Source organism: Tursiops truncatus, chromosome 2 (genome assembly GCF_011762595.2).
Source record: "Tursiops truncatus isolate mTurTru1 chromosome 2, mTurTru1.mat.Y, whole genome shotgun sequence".
In the NCBI taxonomy this organism is placed as follows: domain Eukaryota; kingdom Metazoa; phylum Chordata; class Mammalia; order Artiodactyla; family Delphinidae; genus Tursiops; species Tursiops truncatus.
The window spans coordinates 145,328,103-145,340,197 of record NC_047035.1 but is presented as its reverse complement, the minus strand read 5'-3'; the positions used below and the strand labels follow the sequence as shown (position 1 = coordinate 145,340,197).

General features: G+C 41.6%; 2 protein-coding genes across 3 annotated transcripts in view; both read left to right on the top strand.

Moving 5' to 3' along the window:
• Positions 1-12,095, top strand: part of ENTREP2 (endosomal transmembrane epsin interactor 2) — a 358,647-nt gene that overhangs the window by 252,589 nt on the left and 93,963 nt on the right. For both annotated transcript variants that reach the window (XM_073801484.1, XM_073801483.1), the window contains exon 3: positions 3,948-4,058. In XM_073801484.1, coding sequence (XP_073657585.1) covers positions 3,948-4,058 — 111 coding nt within the window. The remainder of the gene's footprint in view (positions 1-3,947; positions 4,059-12,095) is intronic.
• Positions 262-1,853, top strand: NSMCE3 (NSE3 homolog, SMC5-SMC6 complex component). The gene has a single exon (XM_004319255.4). It carries the CDS (start codon positions 370-372, stop codon positions 1,207-1,209), a length of 840 nt encoding a protein of 279 aa, XP_004319303.1. The 5' UTR covers positions 262-369; the 3' UTR covers positions 1,210-1,853.

The window sequence follows — 12,095 nt, the reverse complement described above, 5'->3', positions numbered from 1 at the left end:
CCTGAGCTGAGCCGCACACTCGCTCAGGACCTTTGCTTCCTGTTCTCTATCTTCAGGGTTTCGTAAGGACGACACTTAATTCTAATAAAACACACGGCTGGGACCCGCAGGGTTGCGCGGAGACGCCGCCACCGCGCAACCGCCGGCCAAACCAGACCGACCCCCCAGACACGGCGCGGCCTCGATGACGTAGCGCGCAGCCTCCGTGACGCAACCGCGCAGCCCCCTGACGCAGAGCGCAGCCTCTGTGACGCAACCGCGCCCTCTCCGGCCCCGCCCAGGGCCGCCAGGAGGAGCTGCGCGCAGACCCTCATCCCCTCAGCCGCTAGTTACGGGGTGTCCGCGTAGCGCGGGACCCGCCGCCGCGACATGTCGCAAAAGCCGAAGAGCCGGGGCCACGCCGGCACCCAGGCCGAGCTGGGCAGCGGCGGCGAGGAGGCCCCGAGCACGTCCCGCGGGCCGGGCGGCGCCGCGTCGCAGGGCGGCCGGCGGGCCGAGGCTCCCCCCGCGCCGGGGCCGCGGTCGCAGAAGCAGCTGGAGCTGAAGGTGGCGGAGCTGGTGCAGTTCCTGCTGATCAAGGACCAGAGGAAGATCCCGATCCGTCGCACCGACATCCTGCGGCACGTGGTCGGGGACTACAAGGACGTGCTCCCGGAGCTGCTGCGGCGGGCGGCCGAGCGCCTGGAGTACGTGTTCGGGTACCGGCTGGTGGAGCTGGAGCCCCGGAGTAACACCTACATCCTGGTCAACACACTGGAGCCGGTGGAGGAGGACGCGGAGATGCGCGGCGACCAGGGCACTCCCACCACCGGGCTGCTCATGATCGTGCTGGGGCTTATCTTCATGAAGGGCAACAGCATCAAGGAGACCGAGGTCTGGGACTTCCTGCGGCGCCTCGGGGTGCACCCCACCAAGAAGCACCTCATCTTCGGGGACCCAAAGAAGCTCATCACCGAGGACTTCGTGCGGCAGCGGTACTTGGAGTACCGGCGCATCCCGCACACGGACCCCGTGGACTACGAGCTCCAGTGGGGCCCGCGCACCAACCTGGAGACCAGCAAGATGAAGGTGCTCAAGTTCGTGGCCAAAGTCCACAATCAGGATCCCAGGGACTGGCCGGCGCAGTACTGTGAGGCTTTGGCGGAGGAGGAGGCCAGGGCCAGACCCCAGACCGGGGGCACGGCCCCAACCCCAGCCCCTTCCTCTTGAAACCTGAGGCAGACTCGGAGAGACCCTGGGGAAGGGCTGGGGGTGGGAGGGAGCATCTTGCTGTAACCCTTAAATGTGTGTAATAGTTTTAGGATGTGTTTGCAATCTTTTCTTCTTGTGATATTATAAGTCACTTTGGTTCCGAATTTTCATTTATAAAAATATTAGGGGATGATTTATTTTGTTTTGGTTTGTCTTACTGTCTGTATTTTTTTTATTGGTATATAAAATCTTGCTAGCTTTATAAAGCGAATTGGAAAGTTTTGTACCATGTTATGGAAATAGACATTTAAAAGAAAGAACACGTCAGTAAGTTGCTTTCCTACCAGGGAAATAAAACGAAGTGGCTCTTGTCTGGCCTCTGGACTACTCAACTCTGTAAGGAAAAATAAAAGTCTATAAATTGAAAACTAAAATGTAACTGCCTATATCTCTATTTATGGCATAGCCATTTTAAAAACATATTTCCCATGTGTATAAGTGTTATGAGTCATTCTAAGCAATGTATGCATTGTATTTTTTCCACATAAGTTTTTGTGTGGCTGACCATTTAGTTCCTTTTTTTTCTGGGTTTTTTTTGGGGGGTTTTGTTTTTTTTGGTTTTTTTTACTATAGTTATAATAAACACTGTATTTTTGAAGCAAGTAAGCATTGTGCACTTATTTTAACTGTAAGTCATGAGAAGATTTCATTACTGAAAAACAGCATCTTAACAAAAAAAAAATTTTTACCACGTATCATTCAGGTAAATAGTGTTTTGTGGAAGTTGCTCTATTTTTATGTGTGTGTGCATATTGGATCATGATGTAAAATATATTTCTTTCTGTGGGTCACAGAAAAGTGTTAATGATTAACCATACCTACTTGAGAATCAGACTACGTGGGATCAGAGCCTCCCTCTGCATAACTGGCTGTAGGAATTTAAGCAGGTTAGGTTGTATACAGACCTTTCCTCACGTGTAAAATGGGTTGATGATGCATGTTGTTGTGTGTGGTAGTGTGATAATTAGATAGGGAAGTATACCTAGAGATCTTGGCACAGTCCGGGGCTGTGGGGGATTTTAGTTGTTACTTTGTTCCTTAAAATTTGTTTAAATTTGTTTATTCTTGGTCTGGAGCAGTTAAAAAATTTTTTTTAAGGTTTTCTTTCATTATCTTGTTCTAAATCATTCCTCGAATTGGAATTACTGGTTCAAAAATACGACTGTTCTAGTCTGACTCTGTTGTATGGTTTTATGGAAAAACATAACTCATGGTTTATGGTGAGTAGAGCCCATGTAAACAGTAAGAGCAGAAAGTAAGATCTACCCCAGGTTGGAGAGGTCTCTGTAGTGTAGTGAATAGCATATGGGGTTTCGAGGTTGTCTGATAGACTGAATTCAAATTACGGCTCATGCTATGGCAACATGGTGATTTGGCATACGTTTTAAGCTCCCTTAATCTCAATTTCTTTATGTGTAAAATGGGAAAAACAATAATTATATCATAGTTAGTTGTATGGATTAAATGAGCCTGAAGAAAAGCTGGTATAGTGGCCTTTCCTTGTATTTCTCCATAGCCTCTGGCAAAATGCTGTTTATATACAGAAGTTCAACTGTTAATTATTCAGCAGGTGAATAAGTATGATTGTTTGGGGGGAAGGTACTGCAAATTAATCATGAAATGAGGTAAATACTTAAAAAAAGAAAAATGTGGGTTGATCAACCCTGGACTAGAGTCATCTAGAAGAATCTGGTGGGTATGTGGTGGTGTGGAGCAATGGGTTAGATGACTGGGTTTTACTTTATTCTGTTGAACTGGAATTTGCATTTATTTTATCAGTGAATATAGTTGGTCCTTAAAGGCATTTCTTGGTTTGTTAAATGCATTCTGCTTACTCAATGACCGCTTTCCCCTCTGGGGTGTTCTAATGCTGGGATTTTCATCTGTATGGGGCAGAAAATATCATTATGCACTATGCAGTGTCAGTTATATCTGAGGCACATGTTTTCCCCACACTTTTCTTGTAGAGATGTTAATAATTTACCATCGGTAGATTTCCATTTTGTTTCAAATTTTAAAGTAGAAAACATTACAGACCAGATCAAGCCCTTGCATCTTTTCACCCTTCCCAGAGGTGTCAAGAGTTTGTGGCTATTGTGCCGTTGTCTAGTTAATACAATATAATGTTTAATATATGAATAATATATACAGTTGACCCTTGAACAGCACAGGTTTGAACTGCATGGTCCACTTACATGATGATTTTTTTCAATAAATATGGAGTACATTTACAGGCTGGGAGATGGGTATGCGGGGCGTTGTTATACTGTTTCCTCTGGTTTTGCATATGCATGAAATTTTCCATAACAAAAATTAAAAGAAATAAACTTAAAGACATTCTAATAAATAAACATCTTTCACTTGATTTCTTTTTAGTAATTTATTACTTGTTATTTCTGAGACTACATAACACTATTTTGAGACTGTAGAATGCATAGTATTTTCAAGTTTAGCTTCTAAAATATTTTACAGTATATTTCAAATAAAATCATGGTTGCTGGCTATGGCTTTTCAGAGACTTTACCTTTTTTATTTAAGGTAATATGAATTTGAAATTTTAATAATACTTTCCTTGAAAACATAGAAATGTTATTCATATAATTACTGGATCATCTGAAAGCTTTTTGAAAGCCAAATAATTTTTCCTTCGAGTCTCTCCAAGTGAATAATCAATTTCTTGTTTGGTTTGTTTCCAGATTACCTTTTTCATGCTGCTCTCTGCAGTATGTGTAATGCTGAATTTGGCTGGTTCAATTCTCTCCTGTCAGAACGCTCAGCTAGTCAACTCCCTAGAAGGCTGTCAGTTGGTGAGTAATGAAATGCAGACCTTTTGATAAAGGGCATAGGCTTTGATTTTGAATGAAAGTGATTTCAAAAATAATTTTATTGTATCCTTGGATTTATTCTGATGTTTTAGTGTTAAGGAATTAATGTTGATTCACTTTTTAAAATTCTCCCAAATTAAAACTGGTTCTACTCATAAGTCAGTTACTAATAGTATATTAGTGTAATGCTATTTTAAAATAAATGTCTTTAGTAACGATTTTATTTTAATATTTGTTGCATTGATTTTTGTCTCCACTGAATTTTTAAAAATCAATTTTGTAAGTTTTTGGTAAGATTTTAAGTGCCGAGATACATATAAGCTTGATAATGAGTGCATCCAAACAATTTAGTTCTTATTTTTCAGTTAAAAAAGAGAACTGCCTTTTCAATCTAGGAAAACCGTAGATGATGTGCTATGGACATGGTAGGGAGTCATTTTGGTTTGTTGAATGTAACCATCATTCCTTATCATAACTTGGCTCCTGCTTCGGTAACATATGCGTGTGGCTGGTACAGAAATCAGAGCGTGTCCCATGACGTTCAGTACAGGTGCAGTGTGACCCCTGATGTGACCCTGGCTGCTGGGTATGGGGGTGCTGGTGTTTGTTTCTTTAACTTAGAGAAGGCACAAGGCTACCTTTAGAGCCATGCCCCTCATAGCTGCCCATGTACTTGCCAACCTGTGGCCATGATTTCTGAGAGGTCAGGGGCTATGCTGAACTACCTGAAGCTTTTCTGTAGCGGGGCAGTGCCTACGTTTCTTGTAGCCATGCCATCGGGTTCAAAGGGGAGCTGCTGCCCTTTACATTCCTCATCTACCAAGGCCAGCAAGTCTAGTGTAAGGTGAGTGCTGAAACACCTACTGAGTCCCCAAAACGGAGAGCTTAGTCTTGTTATTTTCTGTTCAGTGTGGGCGAGCTCACACTGATCATATTTCATCCCAATATGATATACACAGTATCCTCGCTGTAGTGCAGTATTTCCCCAGGACTACCAAGAACTGACACAACCTGGAGCCCCATCACCAACAGAAAGGGCGACTTGCTAACTTCTGTTCGTAACTTGGTAGCCTCTCTTTTCCTAAGTACTAAATGTGGTGAATATGGTAAAATCTGGCAACCTACACAGGATTAGCCATTTTTTTCTCTGATTGCAATTTTCCGAGACAGAGTGACTGGGGTGACAAGAAGTGAAAGTGCCTGGAGGTCCAGATCCAAAAGAAAGGCAAATGCCCAGTCTTGAAAGGTTGACTTCTCCTGGTATTAATCTCAGACCCTGTTTTCCTATACTGTATGCTGCATGAAAGGATGGGAAAGATGTAATTATATATAATTATATGCAATTTTTTATTTATATATTACATATATTTTATATATTTATATATGCGCCATTTATATTTCTTTTTCTTCTGTGATTTGACTGGGACCTTTACCCATTTTTAGATTTAACAGTTATTTATTTGCAAGAGCTCTTTGTATATTATGGTTTTGAGTCCTGCAGCTTATATGGTCAGATATATTTCTGGATTGTTATTTGCCCTTTATTTTTCACATAGAAAAATTTTTAATTTTTGTGTATTCAAAGCTGTTAAAGTTTTCCTTCGTGGTCTTACCTTGGAACCAATAAAAAGACCTTTTCCTTCCTAAGATCATGTTACCCCAATAATTTCCCCTGGTGTGCTTTTTTTTTTTTATAATTAACTCTTTAATATCCTTGAATTTATTTGATGAATTTAACCTTTTCCTCTAAAATGGGTAGCTAGCTTTCCTAAAACTATTACCTGAGTAACCTAACATTTCCCTGATGATATGAAATGCCACCTGAACATTGAGTCCTTTGGTAGCAAGTTACAAAAACTGACAAAGCCAAAGGCCATTTATTAGAGAGATGGTGGGACCTATTGAATATCCAAGGGGTTAGAGATTAAGCCTGGAAACTGGCTGGTTCCAAAAGAGCTTCTGTGGCTGCAAAAGCCTGACCCAGAGTGGGGGTCTGCAGTGGGAACCCTGAATTCCTCAGGATGCAGTTCCGCAGGAGTGAACAGTTCCCGTGGTTCTTAACCTCTTTGTCCGTTGGTCCTAGAGTCAGAGTCCAGGGCGGGAGCATTTTGATTGGCCAGGGTAAGAAAAAATCTGCTTAGCTGTCCCACCAGTGGAATCCAAGAGATAATCCTCCAAACTAAGGTAGTGTTAGGAAGGGTTGAGGGAAGGAAGGCAGGAATGTATGCTGGATAGTCAAAAAGAGAGCCGGGGGCTTCCCTGGTGGCGCAGTGGTTGAGAGTCCGCCTGCCAATGCAGGGGACATGGGTTCGTGCCCCGGTCTGGGAAGATCCCACATGCCGCGGAGCGGCTGGGCCCATGAGCCATGGCCGCTGAGCCTGTGTGTCCGGAGCCTGTGCTCCGCAACGGGAGAGGCCACAGCAGTGAGGGACCAACGTACCACAAAAAAAAATAATAATAATAAGAGAGCCGGTATCTACTCTGACCGCATTATCATAGGTATGCACACACACATACAGATGTGACTGTTTGCCTATCTCTGGACTTTTCATTCTGTTCCATTCCCATGTCTGTTTATTCATATTCCAGAACAGTACTACCTTTTTTTAAGAAATTGAAGTGTAGTTGATTTACAGTATTATATTAGTTTCAGCTATACAACATAATGATTCAATGTTTTTACAGATTATACTCCATTTGCAGTTATTATAAAATGTTGGCTATATCCCCTGTGCTATACACAGAACAGCACCACTTGTATTACCTTAACTCTATATTTTTATAACTGGTAGGGCAAGCCCTACCCCACCCCCATCCCAGACTTGAATCTACTTCTTAAAAAAGTTCTTGCCTGTTTTTAGAAGTTTAGTCTTCCAGATGAGTTTTGAAATTTTTTTTTTCAAGACTCAAAGGAATCAATTTGAAATTTCAATGGGAATCATATTAAAATTGTAGATTAATTTGGTGGAGAATGGACACGTTGACAACATCATGTTTTCTCTTTCAGGCACACTGTGCATGCTTTGGTTTTATCCAAATTATTTTTATAAATCCTTCAGTGCAGTTTTTGTTTTTCTTTAGTGTATCTAGTACATTTCCATATCTGTGTGTCTTTTTCCTCTGCATAATTAAAAGTTAACTAATTTTTATTATACATAATAATTTATTATATATAAATTATTATAATTATGAGGTCTCTTTTCAATTCCACACTCCTAGCATCCCCTTCAGAAAGTTTTTGGTAGCCAGATACTTTCTGTGCATATTAGTGTTGTGTTACCATTCTTACACACATGTCTCTTCTGCCTACCGTTATTCACATCCCTTTTGTCAGCCAACCCTGTGGCTTGGTGACATTTGTACATCAGCCCTTGGAGCCCTTTCCAGCTGTTAAATAGAGAGCCCTGGGTAGATGGACGGATGGACGGTTGGATGGATGGATGGATGGATAAATGGATGGATGGATAGATGGACAGACAGACGGATGGATGGATGGATGATAATTTGTTTAACCACCACTTAATGAAGGATCAGTTAGGGATGTTTCAAGTCTTTTGCTAAAATAAACATGGCAGAGAAGATGACCCTTTGTGCACATTCATAACTCAACAAATACTGAGTGGCTTTTGCTCCTGTTGTGGGATTCCAGAGTAGGTGGTACAGTTATTGACCAGGGTTCTTGGCCTCCTTAATCAAAATTGATCAGAGGCCAGACAAGGAATTCAGGCAAGCTTTATTGGGGCCCCTGCTGCAGCAGGGGAAGGGAGAACAAATAATAAGTTCCATTGCTAACTCGCTCCCTGAGAGGCTGGTGAACTGGCTCCTTACATGGGCTTTTGCGCCTGTCCCTTCAGAAGTGACAGTTGGGCTTGTTGGTTTCTTTGTATCTTGTTGTCCAGAATTTACCCCAGCTGCACATGCACGCAGTTATTTTTAGTCCCATATAGTTTCTTTATATTTTGTTGCTCAAAGAGACGTTTGTCCAGGTGCAAGCACTGTAGCAAAGGATCCCAGGTCCCAGCTGGTGTCAGTACCTCCAGGGAAGGGCCTCCCCCCATCCCCTTATCGGAGGGGCTCCCAGCTGCTGTAGTTCTCTTGGCATCCCGTCAGTTTTCCTCCGAGTACTGGCATTTCCCATCATTCCCTACTTGGCAGAACCCCACAAGGAACAAGGCCACATCCAGGGCTGGGTGCTATCCTGGCCTGTGAGTGAATCAGCGAGTGTATCCCAGCCGTTCTTTTCCTAAGAGCCCTACAGGAAGGTAAAACATTATCTGGGGGTTTTAAGTAAACATGCCGTTTTAGGTTAATGACAATTAAAACCATTATGGGTTTTCAAATGTCTTTTTAAATGCCACATCGTGTTTTGTTTAATTTACGACTGCTGGTACAATGAAATATTGCACAGCATCAAAAATTTGTTTAAAAATCTGTTTTCAGTTATGACCTAATTCTTTCAATTCATCCTGCAGAAGTTTGGGATTTACTTTCACATTCTTACAGTGTTTTTAAAATGAAAGCCTAACAGAATGCTTTTCAGATGCAGATCAATATAATATAATGCATCGTGTGTTGATAAGTACATTGTTTTAACGGAAAAGGTGCTTTTTTGTTGTTGTTTCCTTTTTTTTTAATATGAAATAATAGATTCTCATTGGAAAAGATGCAGGTGATACATGAATTGGAATAAAACTGGACGTCTCCCCTCTCACTGTCTGCCTGCCACTCCCATCACACCTGTGATCCCTTTAGGATGAGATGTGTTCAGACCCTCGTATATGCGTATATGTTTACGTACATGTGGGTGTGCGTGTTGTACATTCACAAACATACAGTTTTATTTTTAAACACGCTTATACCGTATACTTTTTTTCTGTGGCGTTTTCCCTGCTCAGTGATATTATCTTGAGACATTACCATGGAAGTATATTCAGGGAGCCCCTCATTCTTCTGGCGGCTGTGTGTATTTCCCCATAGTCACTGTATTTACCTGCACCAAGAGGCGGTCTGGCCATCTCCATTGTTTTGTTGTCACAGGCACGGCCACAGTGAACATGCATTCTTGTCCTTGTTTTTAATTTTAATATAGTTGGGTAATAATTTTATTATAAAGGAAACAAATATATCCTCCTTCACCGTAGTATTGTTGCCGAAAGTTGGGTCTGGCTGCTCACCACTCAAAAGCCAATACTTGAGAGGCAAGGTTGGTGGAAAGGAAAGTTTGCTTTATTTTGGAGGCTGGCAACTGGGGGAGAAGGGGACTCATGTCCAAAGGCCAATTCAACCCTGCTGATCAGGGGACAAGAGCTTTTATAGGCTGAGGGAGGGGGCCGCATGCAGAAACAGCACAGTCAGCTCTGACAGTCATCTTGAAATTGGTCATCAGTGGTCTGACCAGTGTCATCTTGATTGTTTTCAGTACAGTTCATCTTCAGTTCCAGGGTCGGATTATTCCCATTTCCTTGAGGACAGTTCTCAGAATTGCGGCAGCTTATGTCATGGCTACAGTCTGGTCCTCATGTAGTTAACTTCTTCCACCTGGTGTGGGTTTCAGTACCTACAAGACAGCTCACAGGATATGGCTCAGAATATTATCTATATCCCTTAAGGAGGAACTAAAGGTCCTTGACTTTGCTTAATGACTAAACTATTATTATTTGGTCTTGTTTGACTGTTCTCCTTTGCTCCTGCATTTTCTCACTTCTCTGATTAAATTTATTCTTTGACCAAAGTTCTTCTGCAGACAGAAGGCAGGCGGAGGGTATTTGGGCAGAGGGGGAGGTGGTCCTGGACAGGCCCCATAGGGTCCTGCTGTGTTTCAGTATGGAGTGAATTAAAATATTTGTCCTACTTCGTATTGCCAAGAATTAGAAATTTAGGTGGAAAATTTCATAAAAGTTATATATTTAGTTCATTTTGATATATGTTCAAACATGAGATGGAAATGTGCTCTTTAATATTTTTATGCCAAACTAATGCTAACTGCTGCGTGATGATGATGGTGGTGAGGATTGCAAACTTCTTTGAGCACTTGCTGTGTACAAGGCACTGTTCTGAGCACATCACATGCGTTCGTTCATTTACTCCTGACAGCCATGACTGAGAGACAGGTACTATTTTATCCCCACTAACAGGTAAGGAAACTGAGGCCTTGAGAGTTAAGGAACTTTTCCAAAGTCATGCCCCTGGCAGGTGCTGGCATCAGATTCTAACCTTGCTCTTAACCATTAGGATATCATTAAATTTCTGTTTTTCGTAGCACTTTAGAATTAATGGTTAAAAGAGGAAAGGATGAGAAGCACTGGACGATGGAGGTAAAGAATATGTCTTGTTTCTTCTTGGTCAAAATCAGTCTTTGACTACATGGGGAACACTTTCCTGTGTAGAGAAGAATCTCAAGGAACCTAAACCATAGCTTATGTGTCACAACAAAGGGATGTGAAAACAGCGTCCAGTTTTGTAGGAAATGTGAGCTCTTCCTCTCCAGCCACATCAAGCATGTAACTGGGAGAGGTATCTTTCCCTGTAAGCAAACAATCATGTGATTTATGTTGTGCTTGCCCACGATCACACCCGTGTTTTCCTGACCTTAAATCCTTTGTAAATAGATGCGTCACATCACAGGGACAGTGTGATTTATTCTTGTTTTCTGGAAAGCTGGGCTATCTTGCTGTGAATGTGACCTGACCACTAATTGGACATCCTTCTAGTCTCTGCCTAGGCTTCCTGGGGGTATGTAGCTCCCCAAAACGAGGGTGGCCTCAGGAGATCTGACACCTGGGCGGGTGTTTTGATGGAAAGCACATCACCACCTCCTTCTTCCTTATCTGTTTACATTTCTGATTGAAGAGCTTGATCTCAGCTCCCTGTGTGCCTCTCAAGTCTGATGTGGGATTTCTGGCAGGGGGAGCCAGAGTGCAACCCTTTTTCATATAGGAATTAGCAAAGGGCTTTTCGAAGAACTCAGGAGGGCCATAGCCATGACACTGTACATAGCACAAAAAAATTGAAGACATATTCTTCCACTATCTAAAAGCAAAGAAGTTGCTCATTTTGAGTCATGTTCCAAGATAGAGCTTTGTTTTTTTACTTTCACTTTACTGGTTAACGTATACAAAAATTCCAATCAAGCATTTATTTGTGGGCTGATTTGTTTGAATAATAAAAATAGATAATGATTTTTGAAGAAATAAGTCAAAATTTTGCTACAGATAAAGATGTACATTTTAAAATGATTTTTTTTAAAGTTCTTCCCATCAGGAGGATATAATGGTTTTAAACATATAAGTGCCAAAATAACACAGCACCAAAATACATGAAGCAAAAATTGACATCAGTGAAGGGAGAAGTATGCAATTCAACAGTAATAACTGGAGACTTCGATACCACACCTTCAGTATGGATAGAACAAATAGACAGAAGATCAAATCAACCAGAAAGTAGAAGACTTGAGCAACACTACAGACCTAACAGACATCCATAGGACCCTCCACCCAACAACAACGGACTGTATTCTTCTCAAGCACATATGAAACATTCTCCAGGACAGAACATATGCTTGGCTGTAAAACAGACCTAAATAAAATTATAAAAGACAGAAGTAATGCAAAATATATTCTCTGACTATAATGGAATGAAATTAAAAACCAATAGCAAAAAAAGTTGGAAAACTCACAAAGATGTAGAAATTAAGTAACACTCCTTAATAATCAGGTCAAGGAAGAAATTAATAGGGAATCAGAAAATACCTGTATGTGAATGAAAATTAAGGCATAATATACCAAAACTTATGGGATGCACTCTAACACAGTGCTTAGAGGGACATTTATAACTAAATACCTATGCTAAAAAAGAAGAGAGGTATCAAAACACTACATAACCTTCCAACTTAAAGCACTGGAAAAAGAAGGGCAAACTAAACCTAAAGCAAGTTGAAGTAAGGAAATAATAAAGATTGAGCAGAAATTAATGAAATAGGGAATAGAAAAACAATAGTGAAAATCAATGAAACCAAATGCT

Coding starts and splice junctions, on each gene's coding strand:
- NSMCE3 (XM_004319255.4), top strand. CDS start 370: ATGTCGCAAAAGCCGAAGAGCCGGGGCCACGCCGGCACCCAGGCCGAG.